This window comes from Schistocerca gregaria, chromosome 2 (assembly GCF_023897955.1).
Source record: "Schistocerca gregaria isolate iqSchGreg1 chromosome 2, iqSchGreg1.2, whole genome shotgun sequence".
Classification (NCBI taxonomy): domain Eukaryota; kingdom Metazoa; phylum Arthropoda; class Insecta; order Orthoptera; family Acrididae; genus Schistocerca; species Schistocerca gregaria.
In genome coordinates this window covers 474,433,493-474,451,569 of record NC_064921.1, presented here as the reverse complement: position 1 = coordinate 474,451,569, position 18,077 = coordinate 474,433,493, and the positions used below count along the sequence as shown (strand labels likewise).

At 37.8% G+C, this 18,077-nt stretch overlaps 1 protein-coding gene across 5 annotated transcripts in view; it reads right to left on the bottom strand.

The window, feature by feature from the left end:
• The window catches only part of LOC126326538 (thyroid receptor-interacting protein 11-like), a 414,334-nt gene that overhangs the window by 51,079 nt on the left and 345,178 nt on the right, over window positions 1-18,077 (bottom strand). For all 5 annotated transcript variants that reach the window (XM_049995698.1, XM_049995689.1, XM_049995711.1 and 2 more), the window contains one exon: window positions 9,072-9,171. In XM_049995698.1, the coding sequence (XP_049851655.1) occupies window positions 9,072-9,171 (100 nt within the window). The remainder of the gene's footprint in view (window positions 1-9,071; window positions 9,172-18,077) is intronic.

Genomic DNA, 18,077 nt, shown 5'->3' with positions numbered 1-18,077 from the left:
TCACAAATATATGTATATCAGTGAATGATGCCTAGTGTTCTAACATAAGATGAAGCCTAAAGAAAGTTGCCAGCAATGGTAACACATTTATATCTGAATTTCTGCATCATATGAAGGGCCATATATGATTTCATGGTGGCAGCAATTTAAATTAGGAGCTACCCTGCATCCAAAGTGTAGACTATGACCATTAGGGATCATTTGAAGGCAGCAGAGCTACCAAAAAAAGAAGTGCTATTTACACCTCATCAACATGTCTCTGATGATGTAGTACACAATGCAACTGGAGTGATGAATGGTGCAAAACTGAGTTTAGTGATTGAGAGAAGATCATAAATTTGCATCAGTAAAGGGTATTTATGAGTGCATTGTTAACCGGAATGGTGGAAACTATCTGTGTACCTCATACAATGACTATAAACCAACTTAATGCAACATGGTGCGAGAAACTGTACCCTATAATAAACTTCCATCTCTGTTGGTTGTTGAAGGAGCACTGAGCAGTGCAGGTTATGTCCTGAATATAATCCAACCAGTGCTGTTGCTGTTCCTGAAACGACTGAAACGACAGCGAGTGATTGTCTTCCACAAGAGAATGCTTGTGTATACTGTTCTCAGATAACCATATTGAGTTTTTAAGATGTCTGTAAACTCCTCTGGCCAGCACAATCAACAGACTGTCTCCATTGAGCATCAATTTGATCTTTATTACTGGCAAAACTTGGTGGAAGAAATGTGAACACTATCTCCCAAGATGACATCCAGCACCTGTATGACTATCTCTACATTAGACTGGAAGACCATACTGTACCTACGAGAAGGAATATAAGACACTGAAATTGTTCTTCAAGACAGTCAGTCTTCGACATATTTTCTTCCTACATTTTTTTTATACAATACGAACTGTGGGGTATGCATCTTTTCTGGAGATATTCATTAAGTGCATTTTGACTGATTACTGGCAAAAAGGTTTGATTTTCAGTCCAGATCTGATATGGTCTCCTAATTTCCTTCTTTTCGTCAAACATGGCCGCCTAGTGAGGGGTGTCATAATAAACATGGTATACATTCACAGATGACTGGTTAACAATATGTAAAATGAACCTTTTCGAAAATCTTCCAAATCTAAAAAATGTAGCTACAGCAAAGTACATCTACCGGCTTAAGTCTGAATTCAGTGACTACTACCCTTTATGTACTTGGTTTGCTGATTTGATTGGCAAACAAGGCTTAAGTCTGAATTCACTGACTACTACCCTTTATGTACTTGGTTTGCTGATTTGATTGGCAAACAAGTTAATGATCATGTATAGTAACAATGATAGGCATACATGTTGAGTTGACACGATCCGTAGCAAGAAGTAAACAGGAAAAGAAACAAAACGTGACACAAACACTTTCTCTGGAAACCACATCCAGTAAATGAGAGGAAAAATTTGAAAAAGCAACACTGTTCATAGATTACACAGGAATGTAAGCCAGCCTGGATGAAGCTAACAATGAGAGGTCCCCAGCAGTGGGACCGACTTTTTGAAACCACATATACTGTGACATACATTGAGATCCCCGGTATCACACCCTGCAGCCATTCACCCTGGTGGACCCTTGTTTGCGAGAATTTGACAAATAAAAATTTCAGGGCTTTACATTATGTTAAAAAAGTCTTACTACGTAGACCTGTTGTGCAGTGTAGTGAGGTTGAAAGTTCAAATCTCATCAGGTGCAGAAATTTATTTTTAAATCTTGTGTCTAAATGACTCTGATCATTATTTTTTCTGTTAACTGGTTTAAATTTAACTTTTTATTCCTAATCCTTTGTCACATCATTTTTAATCACTGTATGAACTTTCTCATTCATTTCATTTTTTTTTCTTTGTGTCATTCTTTTTCCAAGTGGAATTTTTTATGAATATGAACTAAATTATATTTATCTATTTCAACATTTAATTATCTGAAAATTCCTATCTATCACTTAAAAAAAAAAAAAAGATAAAATGATCTATTTATATTGACTGTGCAATGGTATGAAAAAGTGTTTTTCATTACCAGAGGTGCTATTATTATTATTATCATTTGCATGGTAATTGTCATACAAACACTTAAAATATAACCTAAATACCTATTGCACTAGGGACAAAAATGCAGATAAAGGTTTTATATGAAAGAAGGGTTTACAAGTAATATAAAATTCAAGCAAATTCAGAATTAGATATAATGAATGCAATAATGTGGACAAAAAAACAGAGCAGTAATACAAAATAAATTAATACAGAAAAGTAATTAAAAACATACGAACAAAGAGTTCAAGTGGAAAAAGAATGATAGGAAGAAAAATGAGGAAAAATGAAGAAGTTGATGTTATGATTAAAATTATGTGGAAACATACTGGAAATAAAAAATTATATTTAAAGCAATAACTTGAATAAAAACGATGATCAAAGTAATTTTGATAAAGATTTAAAAACAAAAAAAATTAAAAATTGCTGCACCTGACAAGATTCAAACTCACAACCACCTGCAAGTGAAGCTATTAGCCTATTCATTATACCAAACAACTAGATTATGTAATGCAACTTTTTTAATGCTATTGAGTGTCACAAAAAATTCCAATGTATTTTTTGTAGATGTTTTCAAAAAGTTGATCCCACCCACTGGGGACCTCTTCTTGTAAGAGACAACTGGACAGCATGAGAAAAAAAACTCTTAGGCCTATTGCTGCCATTAGATAAGAGAATTTGTTTCTATAATTGACAGTAATTTAATTTCAAAGATATTTTTAAATAAATATTTCAATAAATACATAATTAAAGCTACTTGTTATAAAAAAAAGCTAAAACTGGGAAAATGTGTGAGCATGAAGTACTTATACATTAAATACAGGGTATATCAAAAAGAATCATGTGATTTAAAAAAAAATCACAACTCTTATGTTATTTGAGATATGTGCGTTTACAACGTACTGCTGCAAAGAGCAAACTCTCAAATTTTATATGGTTTCCGCTAGGTAGCAGCAGTGTGAGCTCACTTCAGTTCTGGTAAAAATTGTGTCAGGGTGACAGAAAATGTTTTCTGTTCTATGTTTGTGCTGTACAGGTTAGTAATAACTGTTCAGCGTGACTTTCATACTAGGTATTGTGTGGTTCCTATACAGATGATGGCATGAATGAGTCCGAGGAACAGGTTGTTTGTATAAAGGCAAATAGCCGCGCCGTCTCCAAGTGTCTGACACAGACATCGAACGCATCTACCATAGTTTCACAAGGTTGCTGTGTATCTCAAGGGGGCATATTGAACACGTACAAAAAGGTATGAAAATTTTTTTTTTTTGGGTTTCCTGTTCACCAAAAAACAACATTCATTCTATATGTTTATTAGTTTCAGAAATATAGACATGCCAAATCAGATGATTCTTTTTGATACAACCTGTGTTTAGCATTATTTGCACACTTAAGAATACCATTTACAGTTACATCAGAGAATTAGACCAATTACTACAAGGTGAATGTACATGAACTTGTAGAACTGTTGCAAAGTCAGGACAATATCTTAGTTTAGTAAATGTATCAAGAAAGTGTTATTCCTAAATATTTCTGTTGCCAACAACAAATAGTGAGCATTCAGAGTGAACATTTAGGGGATATGTTGTACCACTGCAAATCTAATCTATGCTGAAAGCAAAATATTCTGATGTAGTATCAACGTCAAACTAAACATTTAGGTACTGGTGATAATCAGATGATACAATAAATATCGGACGCATTCTGATCACCACCAGTACTTACTATGTACCTACATGTTTAAGTTTGATGTTGATATTTCATCACAATATTTTATGTGACGATGGCAGTACCTGAAACTAGAAATAATGAAGTGTAAAAGTTTGTGTGATCAAGACGGACCTCTAAAATAAAGTGCCAAAAATATGATCATGGACTTATTTTCAGACTTTATGTTTTCAATTGATAAAATGCAAAGACCATTGGAGGTGTAAAAGAAGCCATAACTTTGCTTGTCTTATTAGCACGTAATTGTCAGCAGACTTCTACAAGAGTGCCTGCATCCAGAAGGTATTATGATTTCATCAAGCAATATGTTTTATTTGAACAAATATGACATTGACAATAATGTCATAAAATAATTTATACAAGGATGAGTTTGCCGGACTTGCACAAGATGAATATGAAATTAAACTCAAATTAGCAACACATTTCATTAATGAGAGAGTTTCTTGTAGAGAGAGAGAGAGAGAGAGAGAGATTTAATGAAATGAAATGTTTTATTGAAGGGGATTTTGCTGTGTCTGAATAGATTAATTTCTGAATATAAATACTGAAGTGTTTTACTGGAGAAGATTTTGCTATGTCTATACAGATAAATATTTCAACCTAAATATACAAATGTGGTATTCAAGGATATCCATAATGGATAAGTTTAACAGTTCAATATTTGTTGTTGCTTCGTAGCTGAACTTTTCAGTAATTTGTGGGATATCATAGGACATATGATTTTATATATTTGTTCACAATTCCCACTATTAGTCTCACAGAATCTAATAGTACAAACATAAAGTGAGATACATAATGTGGAATAAAGAGCATGTTCCCATAAAAATATTCCAGGAAAAGGACTGGGATATATAAAATGTAAGTGGAAATACTGCTACTCATCTAAGTGCAACAACCTTTTGTATGTGTAGAAACTAAAGTCAAGAGCCAGAAATGCACAGATTGTTTTAATTTGTAAAGTTCTGACAAGGATAAAATCAACAAAAGTTCTGGAAAAAAGTGCATATCAAAAATCAAAGGTGAACTCAAAAATGCACAAACAGAACTAATGAACGCTAACATAATAATATGTATACCAGCCAATGAACTGCAGAGACATGACACAGTTAGTAAACACATGGCCCATAGTGAATTTAACCACTAAAACAGCACTTTATTTAAAAGTTTCATGGTGTCTTGAATAAACAATGGTTTTGCATAAAGCACGCATTTCACATAGCAGCAGATGTAAGTGATTACAATGCACTGATACAATACAGCTGATAAAGAAATGTATCTACAAATGCATCACTAATAAGGCAATCAAAGTTTTAGAAAGCCATGCAATGAAGCATGAAAATAAGGTAATTTTGCCTCAGATAACTATGGCAGAAATTGTTCTGTAAGCATGATAAATCTAAACATAGAAAAGTACAAAATTTGTACAAAAGTAATGACAGGAGCCCCATAGACTGTAGTATTACAGAAGTGCAGTGCTGTACTTAAACTTACAAAGGAGGAATATGTTGTCATTTTAAGAAGCACCAATGACAGGGCAAAAAATTATGCAAACATTACATTTTGTTCACTGCAAAAGTCTTTGTTGTCCTACAAAAAAATAAAAGTGCAGGTAGCATGAGTACCAAACATTCATGACATTGCAGACTGGTAAGGTGTTAATCAAGCAATCTGACACATGATCACAAAACTAAGTAATTGGAAAAGGCTTTCAAAATACAAGTAACTAAACTAGTTAAATAATTGAACAAAGTATCTTTCCTAAACCAGTAAAATAACTGTCAGCAGGAAAAATAAATGAAAACAAACCAGCAGTTGGTTGTGTCTGAAAAGACCTCACTCAAGCAGTCAGGTTGAATGGCTGTGAGAATGCAAGAACTCAAGCACAAACAGTGAGACCATCACACAATGCCTATACCTCTGAGGAAGAGGAAGAAGTTTGTATGTAAACATTTTACATATATGGTCCTTCCAGTATGAACAAGCACAACAGCATTGTGTGTGTGTGTGTGTGTGTGTGTGTGTGTGTGTGTGTGTGTATGTGTTTCCATGTTCAAAGCTACTGAGACTCTGCTGAAAGGTGATGAGGTATGAGAAGGTCTCTTCATGGGAAACAAAGAGACAGACAGTGTTAACTGCCATCACTGACAACACCTGTTTCTCCCAAAGTTTCAGGGCAAAGATTGCCACATATTGCAGCTCAAGGTGCCAGTGTCCATGATATCACAGCTGTTCCAATTCTGGCTGCCCCATCAAGCTGACTGCTTCATCAAACCTGTTGTGCCTGTCAGTTGTCTGAAGTTACCAACTATTAACATGCCAACTTTCAAAGATGACTACTTCAAGAGATGGTCATACAGAATGTTTTCCTTAGTTTGGTCATGAACAATATCTTAATTGATAATACACAGAAATTCCATTACCTCAATTCTAGCATTCAAGGTGAAGTGAAGGACCTATTAAGGCACATACCTGTCCCAGTAGAAAACTTTATGATTATTTGGAGGCTTATCTTGAACAGGTATGGCAATCCCAAAATAATTTCAACTTGGCATGCGAGAGGCTTATTGGCCCAGCCTATAGTCAGTTTTGGCAGTGCCATGAACTCTGGACAATTAATTAACTTAAGATGAAAAGAGAACAACTCATCCAATAGCTGAGGCACTGAGCCATTGATAGGTACAGTGATCCCTTTCCAGAAGTCCAGCATAACCTCAAATCCCTACTTAAATCCTTAGCCTTCTCCCAAAATTACTCTTTGTATCAAGTACTAAGTAGCCCCCCCCCCCTTTCTCTCCACACACCCACATTCTATATGACCCAAGATCTTGAGATGAAGTTTTCTTTTATGTACTAGGCAAGGAATGACAGGTAATGAGATTGCCTCTTAGCAATTGACAAAAAAAAGTCAGGTGGATTGTGCCAGATAAGATTCCTGCAGCTTCATGCAAAGGGTCTTGCTCTTCAGCCACTATGTGCTTTATCCAGGGGCGCTTTGGATGCACAACTTCAATTATTTTAGAAGAAAAGTCAACTAAAACAACAAGTGAGAAAGATAAATTGTGTGAAGCAGACTGTAATGAAAAGTACAGATTTGTGGTCTGGGTATCAGTAAAACCTATGTGTAAATGCTCAGATGATTCTAGACTTCAATCCACTATATGATTACAGCATCTGGAGAGCACATTTGAAAGGGTATCCTCCTTTGTGTTATTGTTAAATACCGTAAGCCGGACAACAGTCTGTACAGGTGCCAACTTATATACAAGAACTGAACCAGTTCTTGCGAAAGAGGTGGTCAACAGAAAGCCCGCATCAGCTGTAGTAACACTGTAAATAGACATCAGAGGCAGCATGACAGCCCCATACCAGCTACCTCATTCTCATCAAGGAGGATAACTTGCCTCAATTAGTAAAAGGCTGATTGTAATAAGCTTGGATGAGCAGTGGTAGCGAAAACCATGGATGAGCAGAGGACCAAGTGAAACTGTGCCTTCTTCTTGAGCAGTCAAACAATAGTTACTTATCAATTGACCATTGGGTACTGCTACACAATGAATTCTAACTGTCAAACTGAAAATTACAACAAATACAATTTTCACACACAATGTTAATTTTAAAAAATGTAAATCTTCCCTTGCAGGCTGGCTTCTTGTTAGCATGAATTTTCTAACTGTGTTGTTATGTATCTTAAATGTTAAATATTTTCTAATTTCATGTTCATTTGTACATACAGTAATACTTTATTTGTTAATTGTTTTGTCTGTTAGGATTTTGAGTTTGTATTTTCAATGTGTTTTGCGAATACCTATAGGCTCACTTCTGTTGGCAGTTTACAGTGTCAGATTATACTATTAATCCATTTTTGGATTTTCCTGATACACTGTTGTCACTTCCATAAATATTTTGTAGTAAGATTACATTATAGTGATGTAAATGTATTTACTGAAAAAAATTAATTGGTAATTTATAAGGTTTGTTGCTGCTGTTTGTGTTGATTTCAATATAGAAATGGCAGAAATAATATTTTTTAATAAATTAATACCATTAAAAAGTGTGCTAATGCAGGGATGCCTTTGATAATATTAACGTGAATTTAAATAAAAATAATTTTTGCAGTTAGATTTTTAGGAGCATATCATGCAGTTTTCGAGCTAATAAAGACTTTTTACCTACATGCATATTACAGCATCTCAGTAAGAATTCAAATCAACATTTAAATTCTTTCCTCTTAAAAGCCCACTTTTGAATTTCATTTTTTTTCTCTGAAAGAATGTGTTTTAATAATATGTATTTTGCATATTACTGTTAGTTCAAGTGTTATTAGTTCATATGTTACCAACAAAGGAAGAATGAAGCTCTTATACTTAATAGTCCAAATTTTATTGCAAATTTTACAGTTCTATGATTTAGTTTGAGATCTGGCCAGTAGTAGAGTAAAATTATATGGTTGTTTGCACAATTAAAAAGAAAGAAGGGAAAAATAATTGATGGGACTCTCAAAATTAGAAACGAAGATGTCCTTGTAAGAATAGGGGAGGCAAGAAAACTAATGTAAATTATAAGGGAGTTCAGTAAAATAAAGATGCTGTCCACCAGAAGAAAGTTCCTCCTAAAATTCAAAGAATATGGTCTCTGAAGAAAGTGGAATAATCTAAAACTCCTCCCAGTATCATCCCACCTTTCATAAGCATTGCACAGACCACAAATTTATAATAATTTGAGCAAATGCTGCAGGGTACATGCAGTTGTTCTTCCTTCATGCTGTCCTCAAGCAATGCAAGCAAGGGAGAAAATAATACTCTTAAAGCATTTACCTTTGACTATTATTATTGCTCTGATTTGCAGAATATTCACCCGTTAGCAGGAAAGTCTTAAAATTATGAAGTGAAAAAGCTGTCTACACATTACACTTGGTATCTCTACACACAACAGTTTAATATATGCCTTGAGCAAACTGTTTATTGATGGCTCAACATTATTGTGATTAATATTCAATGGGTAACTGGCATAAAAGAAGTAACAGAACAATGTATTTTACCATTATAATTTTCTCACAGTGTTCAGTTACCAGAATAAAGAAATTCTGACCCTTCACTCTCTGACACACACACACACACACACACACACACACACACACACACACACACACAGAGAGAGAGAGAGAGAGAAAGAGAGAGAGAGAGAGAGAGAGCATCTATTTCATGCTTTGAAAGAAAGAAGAAAACTGTGCAGCCAGTAGACTTCAACAGTAAGTGCTACTCTGAAAAATTGGCGGTTTGATGATACCTTTCTCTTTCAGACTGGCTATGGTTTCTGTTTTCCTATCAAGTTGCTCTCCAAGCCTTGCAGCTGCACTGAGCCCTTCATTAGCCTTTCCCAGCTGCATCTGTAAGGAATCACAATCATCATACATGAAAAATAAACCTTGTAAGGGACTGTAATCTAATATTTCACTTGCTAGCATAATAAACTATAAGGTAGTTAAGATAACACACACACACACACACACACACACACACACACACACACACACGCACACACACTTTTTTATTGCACCCCAACATTCTTTTTATTTCATTCTTTTTATTTCCACACTGTTCGTTTCTCCATAGTTCAGTCGAACCTTTACCCTTTGTCCCAGGTACAAGTTTGTTATAAGTCTCTCATCTCTCCAGCTGATTCATATATCCTTAACGATGTTCATCAATATATTCCAATTGACTCTGTCTAAGGCCTTCTGCCAGTCTATAAAACAAGCACACACTTCTTTGTTAACAGCCAAAACTCTCTCTGACAATATCCCCAGCATGCCAAGGGTGTCTCTGGTAGCTTTTCCTTTCCTGAAGTCAAACTGGTCTTCTCCAAACACTTCTTCAATTTTGTTTTCCAACCGTCTATTTAGTATTCTTGCAATGATCTTTGCCACATGCGATATCAGACTTCAACTTGTATGGAGAAATGCTGGCGAGAGAAGCAGTGAAAGGTTGCGGAAACTTCAAAGTAGGAGGATGTCTCATCAACACCATCAAGTATGCAGACAACCTGGTAGCGCTCGCCAAAAATCAGAGACAGCTGCAACACACGATGAACAATTTGGTGGAAACGGGAAGAAAATATGGCATGGAAATGAACATCGAAAAATCAAAAGTGATGTGCATACCAAAATGTGAGAAAAACTTGAAGAGAACTGTTGACAATCAGGAACTGGAAAATGTGAATCAGTTCAAGTACCTGGGAAGTTTTATCACAAAGGATGCCCACTGCACCAATGAAATCTGAGCAAGAATCGCCATGGCCAAAGCTACTTTCAACAAGAAGAGGACTCTGCTGACCAGCAAGTTGAGTTTGGCACTGAGGAAAAAACTGATAAAGTGCTACGTTTGGAGCATTGCACTGTATGGAGCAGAGACATGGACCATGAGAAAGAAGGAGAAAAAATACTTAAAGAGCTTTGAAATGTGTTGCTGGAGGAGAATGGAAAAGATCAAGTGGGCAGATCGCATAAAAAATGACAATGTACTGCGAAGAGTAGGAGAGAAGAGAAGTATTCTGCGTACAATTCTTCAGAGAAAGGCCAACTGGATTGGACATGTACTTAGACACGAGGGACTCATATATGATGTCATCGAAGGGAAACTCAGAGGAAACGCAGGATGAGGAAGACGAAGAATTCAACATCTGGACGACATGAAAGAAAGATGGAAGGAGATGCAACAGACTGAAGGAAGAAGCTGAAGATAGGGAACAGTGGAATCAGAAATTCTCCGTATGAAGACATGGACCTGCCACTACACAGAATACTGCATAATAATAATAATAATAATAACATTCTTTCTTGTATACCTGTCCATCTGCATGAGTTTCTGGAACCAAGAACAGTCCATGGTATTGCTTGTTCTCTTGCAACTACTTTTAGTAAGAAAATATCAAAACAAAAGATGCTTTGTAAGCTGCAGTAAATGCAGAGCCCTCGATGCAGTCCACGTTTTCTGAACAAGAAAATACACAATGACTGGGGATCAAAGGAAACTGCCTAGGGCAGTTTTTCTGTTTGGATGTCCAAATGCGATCTAATGAACTGTGGAGAAAGAAGAGAATCACCAATGAATGGGAAATAAATAAGGAGTTTCAACAGAAAGAACCTCATTTTGGGTGTCAGATCTCTATGCAAAACTTGACACATGCAAAGGAGAGAGTGACATTTATCGACTAGTTAAATCAGAGCATCAAAAAATGAAAGATATGCAATGTTTTTATGGCATCAATGATAAAATGGGTGAGCTGCAGGTCAAATGGAGGAAAGCAAGGCAACACTTGCAGAGTTTCTTTGAAACAGTTTCAACTGAGAAATTTCTGTATCCACCAATGCTAACCCTGCCAGCTGATGAAGGACAAGTGAAGAACATTTATATTGGCAGAGTTGTAATGGCTCTGAAGGAGATGGAGACCAGGAAATCCAATGGCCCCAAATAGCCTTCCAGCAGAGTAATGGTGCTCTCAGCAGTGGAATGCAGCAGCTGGGCTAACAGATCTTTTCAACCAGATCATCATAGAAGGTCAAATATAAGAAGACTGCAGTGGAGCATCACTGTACCAGTGACCAAAAAAGAAAGGACCTCCACCCCCACCCCAAATCTCCCCAAAGGCTCTAATTATTGCACAATTACATTACTGAGCCAGGCGATGAATAAATTCAAGCGCATTCTCAAAAATGGTTCAAATGACTCTGAGCACTATGGGACTTAACATCTCAGGTCATCAGTCCCCTAGAACTTAGAACTACTTAAACCTAACTAACCTAAGGACATCACACACATCCATGCCCGAGGCAGGATTCGAACCTGCGACTGTAGCGGTCGCGCGGTTCTGGACTGTAGCGCCTAGAACTGCTCGGCCACTCTGGCCGGTGTGCATTCTCAACAAAAGGATTCACAAGACAACCAAAATCATAAGGAACCAAGCAGCATTTGTGAAAAATTGTGGCACAACTGACACAATCCATGCTGCATGGCTGTTTGTTGAAAAATACTAGAACTAGCAACTGGACCTTGCTTTTCTACAAATCGAAAAGGCTTTCAACCAGGTACCGTGTGAAATAAAACTGGTTAGTGCTTTGAGAAAATGGCACTCCAGAGTTCTTTGTTAACTGTGTATGGTCTCTGTATGTCAAGCTGAGGAGCTATGTCCAAGCAACTGAAATCACTCAACAGAGGAAAGTCCACCGGACCTGACGGAATACCAATTCGATTCTACACAGAGTATGCGAAAGAACGTGCCCCCCTTCTAACAGCAGTGTACTGCAAGTCTCTAGAGGAACGGAAGGTTCCAAATGATTGGAAAAGAGCACAGGTATTCCCAGTCTTCAAAAAGAGTCGTCGAGCAGATGCGCAAAACTATAGACCTATATCTCTGACGTCGATCTGTTGTAGAATTTTAGAACATGTTTATTGCTCGAGTATCATGTCGTTTTTGGAAACCCAGAATTTACTCTGTAGGAATCAACATGGATTCTGGAAACAGCGATCGTGTGAGATCCAACTCGCTTAATTTGTTCATGAGACCCAGAAATTATTAGATACAGGCTCCCAGGTAGATGCTATTTTCCTAGACTTCCGGAAGGCGTTCGATACAATTCCATACTGTCGCCTGATAAACAAAGTAAGAGCCTACGGAATATCAGACCAGCTGTGTGGGTTGACGGAGGAGATAGAGAAGATCCAAAGAAGAGCGGTGCGTTTCGTCACAGGGTTATTTGGTAACCGTGATAGCATTACGCAGATGTTTAGCAAACTCAAGTGGCAGACTCTGCAAGAAAGGCGCTCTGCATCGTGGTGTAGCTTGCTCGCCAGGTTTCGAGAGGGTGCGTTTCTGGATGAGGTATCGAATATACTGCTTCCCCCTACTTATACCTCCCATGGAGATCACGAATGTAAAATTACAGAGATTCGAGTGCGCACGGAGGCTTTCAGACAGTCGTTCTTCCCGCGAACCATACGCGACTGGAACAGAAAAGGGAGGTAATGACAGTGGCACGTAAAGTGCCCTCCGCCACACACCGTTGGGTGGCTTGCGGAGTATGAATGTAGATGTAGATGTAGAAGCATTTGCAAGACCAAGGACCATCAAGTGACTTTCAAGTCACAGTAGGAGTCCACTAAGGCTCAGCTTATGAACACTGTCATATCAGACTTGCACATGCCATTACATGGACACTTCTCTATGCTGATGATGTAATGGTGGCTGCAGAGAACAAGTTTGGTCATCAATGCCAAACACAAGAGTGAAAGGACCAAGTTGTATGGTATGGCCTGCAGCTCAACAAAAAAAGTGAGTACTTGACATCAAATTCATGAGAAATTGGGATCATCAACATTGACAGAGAAGATCTACCATGAATACCAAAATTTTATCATCTTGGTTCTACACCCTGTGGTGAAGGCCAACTGACTGGCAAGGTCAAGGCAAGGGCACAGGCACTGTGGATGAAGTGGTGAATGACAACAGGCATTGCGTATGATCATCAGATCAAGGATCATCTTAAATCAAAGACCTACTGGACTGGCATCCACCTGTCACTCTCTATGGCATGGTTTGAACTTGTGCTGTGTATAGTGGATGATACTACAGCAAAGGCAGCCTGCACAATGGCAGTGTTGGGAAAGAGACCCCAGTAACAACCAAGACAGAGACTGGCGATACACTGCACATGACCTGAAAACTGATAATCTTCATTCAGACATGGCTAATGATCAAACAAAACGAAGACAGCAAATTCACTCAGTGGATCCTGTCAAATGGGACAAATGCTAAAGAAGAAGAAAAAGAAGCAGAAGAAGTTGGTTTACTTTCAGCAACCTGGCATTCACAAATCATTAAAATGGCTGATAGAGTAGGAGGGTCAGTACATAACTTATTCTCCAGCATGGAGCCCCACCACAGATTAGCATTACACAATTCTGGCAACCAACATCCAGCCAGAAAAAAATAACACATATGTATATGAAACAGAAACGATTAATTAATGTAGTGAGATCACAGAGTCAAATATGACACAGTAAAGCCCTAAGACTTTAAATAAAGATTTGTTCCACATGTCTGTAGCCACGCAATAGATTCTGAGGTAAATAATATACACCAATGTTTGTGAATACCTTGGAAAGAGTGATGCAAATGAATTCAAACACAGCACATTTGCAGAACATTCTACTGCAAATAAGTGGATAACATCACAGAATTATGAAGTACAGGCAGGACCAGCAGCAGCAGCATGCTCTATATTGTTTGACTAGAAATATCAGCAGTACAGCATGCTCAGTCAATGAAGAACCACCATATGACAGAGCAACATGAAAACATATGAAAGTACACCTTTTCAACACACTATAAGCTAGTTCACTCTGACAGAATAAGAGGCTTTAGTTGCATTTGGCATTTCAGCTGGTACATAGTGTAGTGCTTCTGTGAGGTTCCAGTGCATATTAGAGGGTCATATGCAACAACCACATTATGCCCACAGCAAGGGATGATCACTATGTTGTCCACATGGCTGTAATGAAACATCATCAGTTTTGTAGTCAGTGTTGGCTTGACACAGGAATGGGTGTGGCCGGTCTTTCATTGCAACTGATAAGACCTTAGGCTATAAAGGACATGGGAAAGCCATGTATGAATTGTCAAATGGCAAAATACAACTATTTTAGATGAGTCCTGTGTCAATTTGTTTTACAGTGGTGGGTGGATACAGGTTAGCTACTACTGGAGTTACTGCAGTTTAGTAGCCCGTATTGTTTATGGGGAAAAGTTGACAAACAAAAAGTTTGGTGGTCATCTTGATTACAACACACTCATGGGCATCTGAACAGAAACAGGTACACCAAAGACATTTTTATATATCCTAAGCTACTGACCCTCTTTCATGGAACTTCATATGACATATTTCAGCAGAACAATTTCCAGCCACATTTAGTGTGGAAGGTATATCTACAAGGAAAGATCATCCATAAAATATCTCTGTAATATGACTAGTCAGCAGACTGTATGTTATAGGTCTTCCTGCAATGATTGTTGGTTTTTACGATCACATGCAAACTGCATGGATGAATATTTCTGAAAAGCATATCCAGGCCCTCTTTGATTTTAATCATTATGTTTAGAGGCTCTGATGATGACATGTGTAGGCTGCACTCCACAATGAATTCTCTGTACATGATGGATTTGGTCAAGTTGGGAAATGAGTGGAAAGTGGAGTGTCCAGTGGTATGGAGAGAAATCCTTCGAACAAAAAGACTGATTCCAGTCACTATAGAGATTTTATTTCTTCAAAAGTCTACAACTAAGTGGTACACCAAATGCAAACCCACTACAGAAACAGGAGGCTGCCACAGTTAAATTGTGAGCATTGCGCCCCCAAAGGGAGGAACTAGTGGACACCTCTGGCCACGGACTGAGCCAGAAGGCAAGAGAGCATTCGGAATACTGACACACTCACCAAACTGTCCTGGCACGCCTCACAAGACCACCCCAGTCCACCAACTGGTGGACGGAGGGCGCTTCAGCGGGCAACCTTTCATCAGCGATAGCCAAACGTAGTGCCCCTAGTCAGCGGTACTACTGGGGGATGATATTCACATGGAATGAGTGTGAGCGTCATGGTGCTACGCCAGGGCAGCCTTATCCACTGCCTTACCAACGAGGAAGTACCACATGTAAAAAATAAAACAAAAAAAAAAGAAAGTAGTTAAAAACTTTTTTTGTGCTCACCATGCACATCACAAACGCAGAGGTCATGTAAAATTCTGTAGCCCTAACCATTTGTGTATTGCCTTGTACCCAGTCTGTAGTATACACTTTATTTCAGTCATGTGTATCCTTCTTGGTATTGCTTCTTTCACAACTTTTAATGCACATTTTGACAATGCAATCTTCCTTACATGAATATAAATTAGTTATCTGACTTATTATAAGCAAACATGAAAGTTTTATCTAACCAGACAGCATACAACAACTTCCACATGATCAATTTGGGCTCTAGTAGATCATTACGAACACCAGCACAAATCCTTGGGACCATGAAATGCTAAGATGATGAGCAAGAGAACTGCTGGAATGGAAACTGGACCACAGGCATTACATTCTCTTCACTGATGAGTGCAAGATTTATCCAAAGCCTGACAATACACATAGAATAGTGTGGAGGCAGCCAAGTACCAATGACTAACATGGGCATGCAGTTCTGCGGGTTCAGCAAGGAAGTTGGTCCACCATGTTATGGGCTGATTTGTTGAACACATCTCATTACTATTGAAGATAATTTGAGGGCTGTGCACAATAAGGACAGGAACCCCCAATATGCTATCCAACCCTGCAGTGAAAATTTCAATCATGGGTTCCTCTATCAAGATGACAATACACAAGTACACCACACTCACCTAATAAATGCCTTCTTGCAAGAGGCCGGAATCAAAAAATGGGATGTCCTGCGGTATCTTTTGACATGAATCTGATTATGTTACAGTGTGTCATCACAGAAACCCTCATCGAACTGGATAATTTTAGGAGAGCTGCCATCAAAGATAAGGATAGGTTTCCCTAGCGATGTCTCTCCCACATTGTGAATGGCATGTCAAGGAGGACTGAACCATGTTACACTGCACAAAATGTAGCAACACGCTAGTGTGTGTGACACAGTTGTAGATCTTGATTTCACATGTCAGAGTAAAGATGTGTATTATTGAACAGACTGCCTTTACTTTAATTACTGCTTTGTTTTTATTCACAGTTAAGGTCATTTTTTTCTACTCTAAGCCTTAGTCTTTCATTTTGTATTTCTCTTCAACCTTAGCCTACAAACATTTGCAGACACATGGATGGTTCACTTTTTTCAGCAATTTAGTTGAGATGCCTTGTGGTTGACAGCCGCATATAAGAGGGTGAAATATTTGATGCTCTATTCCTAATTTTGGTAGAGGTAATAAATAGATTAAAACACACATTTCCACTGACCTAGTGCTGCAACATGACTTGCAGTGCCATAATAAAAATTGTGTGGTTGCTATTTCATTTTTGCAATGTGTAGCTGGAGTCACCCCAAATGAATACTGCTCAAAAAGTCTTTCATACAACATCCAGTGTCGACTGTAAGTGCTGATTTGTTTCCCATTACCCACTAAATGATTTTTAAAGCAGAATTTTACTTCCCTGTTTGATAGAGCAATCCCAAATTAGTCTAGTGCGTGAAGAATAACCAGTACTAGATCAGTGACCGAGCAGCTTTGCGGCATGGCAGTAGTAGACAGCATGAATGGGAGGGAGGGGGGGATGCAGTCACTGTTGTGGGGTACTGGTTATTCTTCATGTCTTACTGTCCCTGTTAATACATTTTGGTAAAACAAAGATCACACTAGACTAATCTATGAATGGGAACATAAAATTCCACTTTAAAAATAATTTTGTTTGTAATGGGAAACAAGCAGATGCTTTCCATCAACACTGGTCATCACATAAAAGTTGTGAAGAGCAGAATTTGTTCCAGCTAATGCCATTTACACATTGCAAAAACAAAATTACAAATATCTTCCAAAAAATCAGAGAAAAATGTGCCTTATGACTCATAGCAGGTATACACAGGAGAGGAGGTGGAGAAGGGGAGGTGGAAGGGAGAGACTCAAATTGGGCGGGGGGACAGAGAGAGAGAGAGAGAGAGAGAGAGAGAGAGAGAGAGAGAGAGAGAGAGAGAGAGAGAGAGAGAGAGTTAGCTCTAAGGATGGACATTGCTTAGAAGCTTAAAGATGATTTAAATCTGGTACATCAGTGGTTGCTTTTACTCTTTCCATTGTTTAAAATGCCCAAAACAATGGTCATAAAATTAAGAACCAATAATGTGAAATGAATGGCAAAGTTGCGATGTTACCACATCAAAAAACAGTAACTTCATTCCAGTTATCATTTGAATTAAGCATTAATGAGTTATTTTTTAGAGATGACATAATCTTGAAAATACACTACGCTAACTATTTGTAAGGAAAATAAGCAAAGAAAAATGTTTGAGATAATTTTGAGAAACCATAGTATATTTGGAAAGGTTCTAACAAAAGAAGTACTGAAGATTTATTCTAGAGTTCCCCTTTAATATTTTGTGAAATAGCTCTGTAGGAAGAAATCAAAATAAATCAGCACTGGATTGCTAAATTTTATGCCTAGTCAGTGGAATCCATTTATCTGACAAAATACTGATAAACTTAATGAACCTGTATTTGAAATGGACTAAAAAGTAAATTGATTAAATCACACACT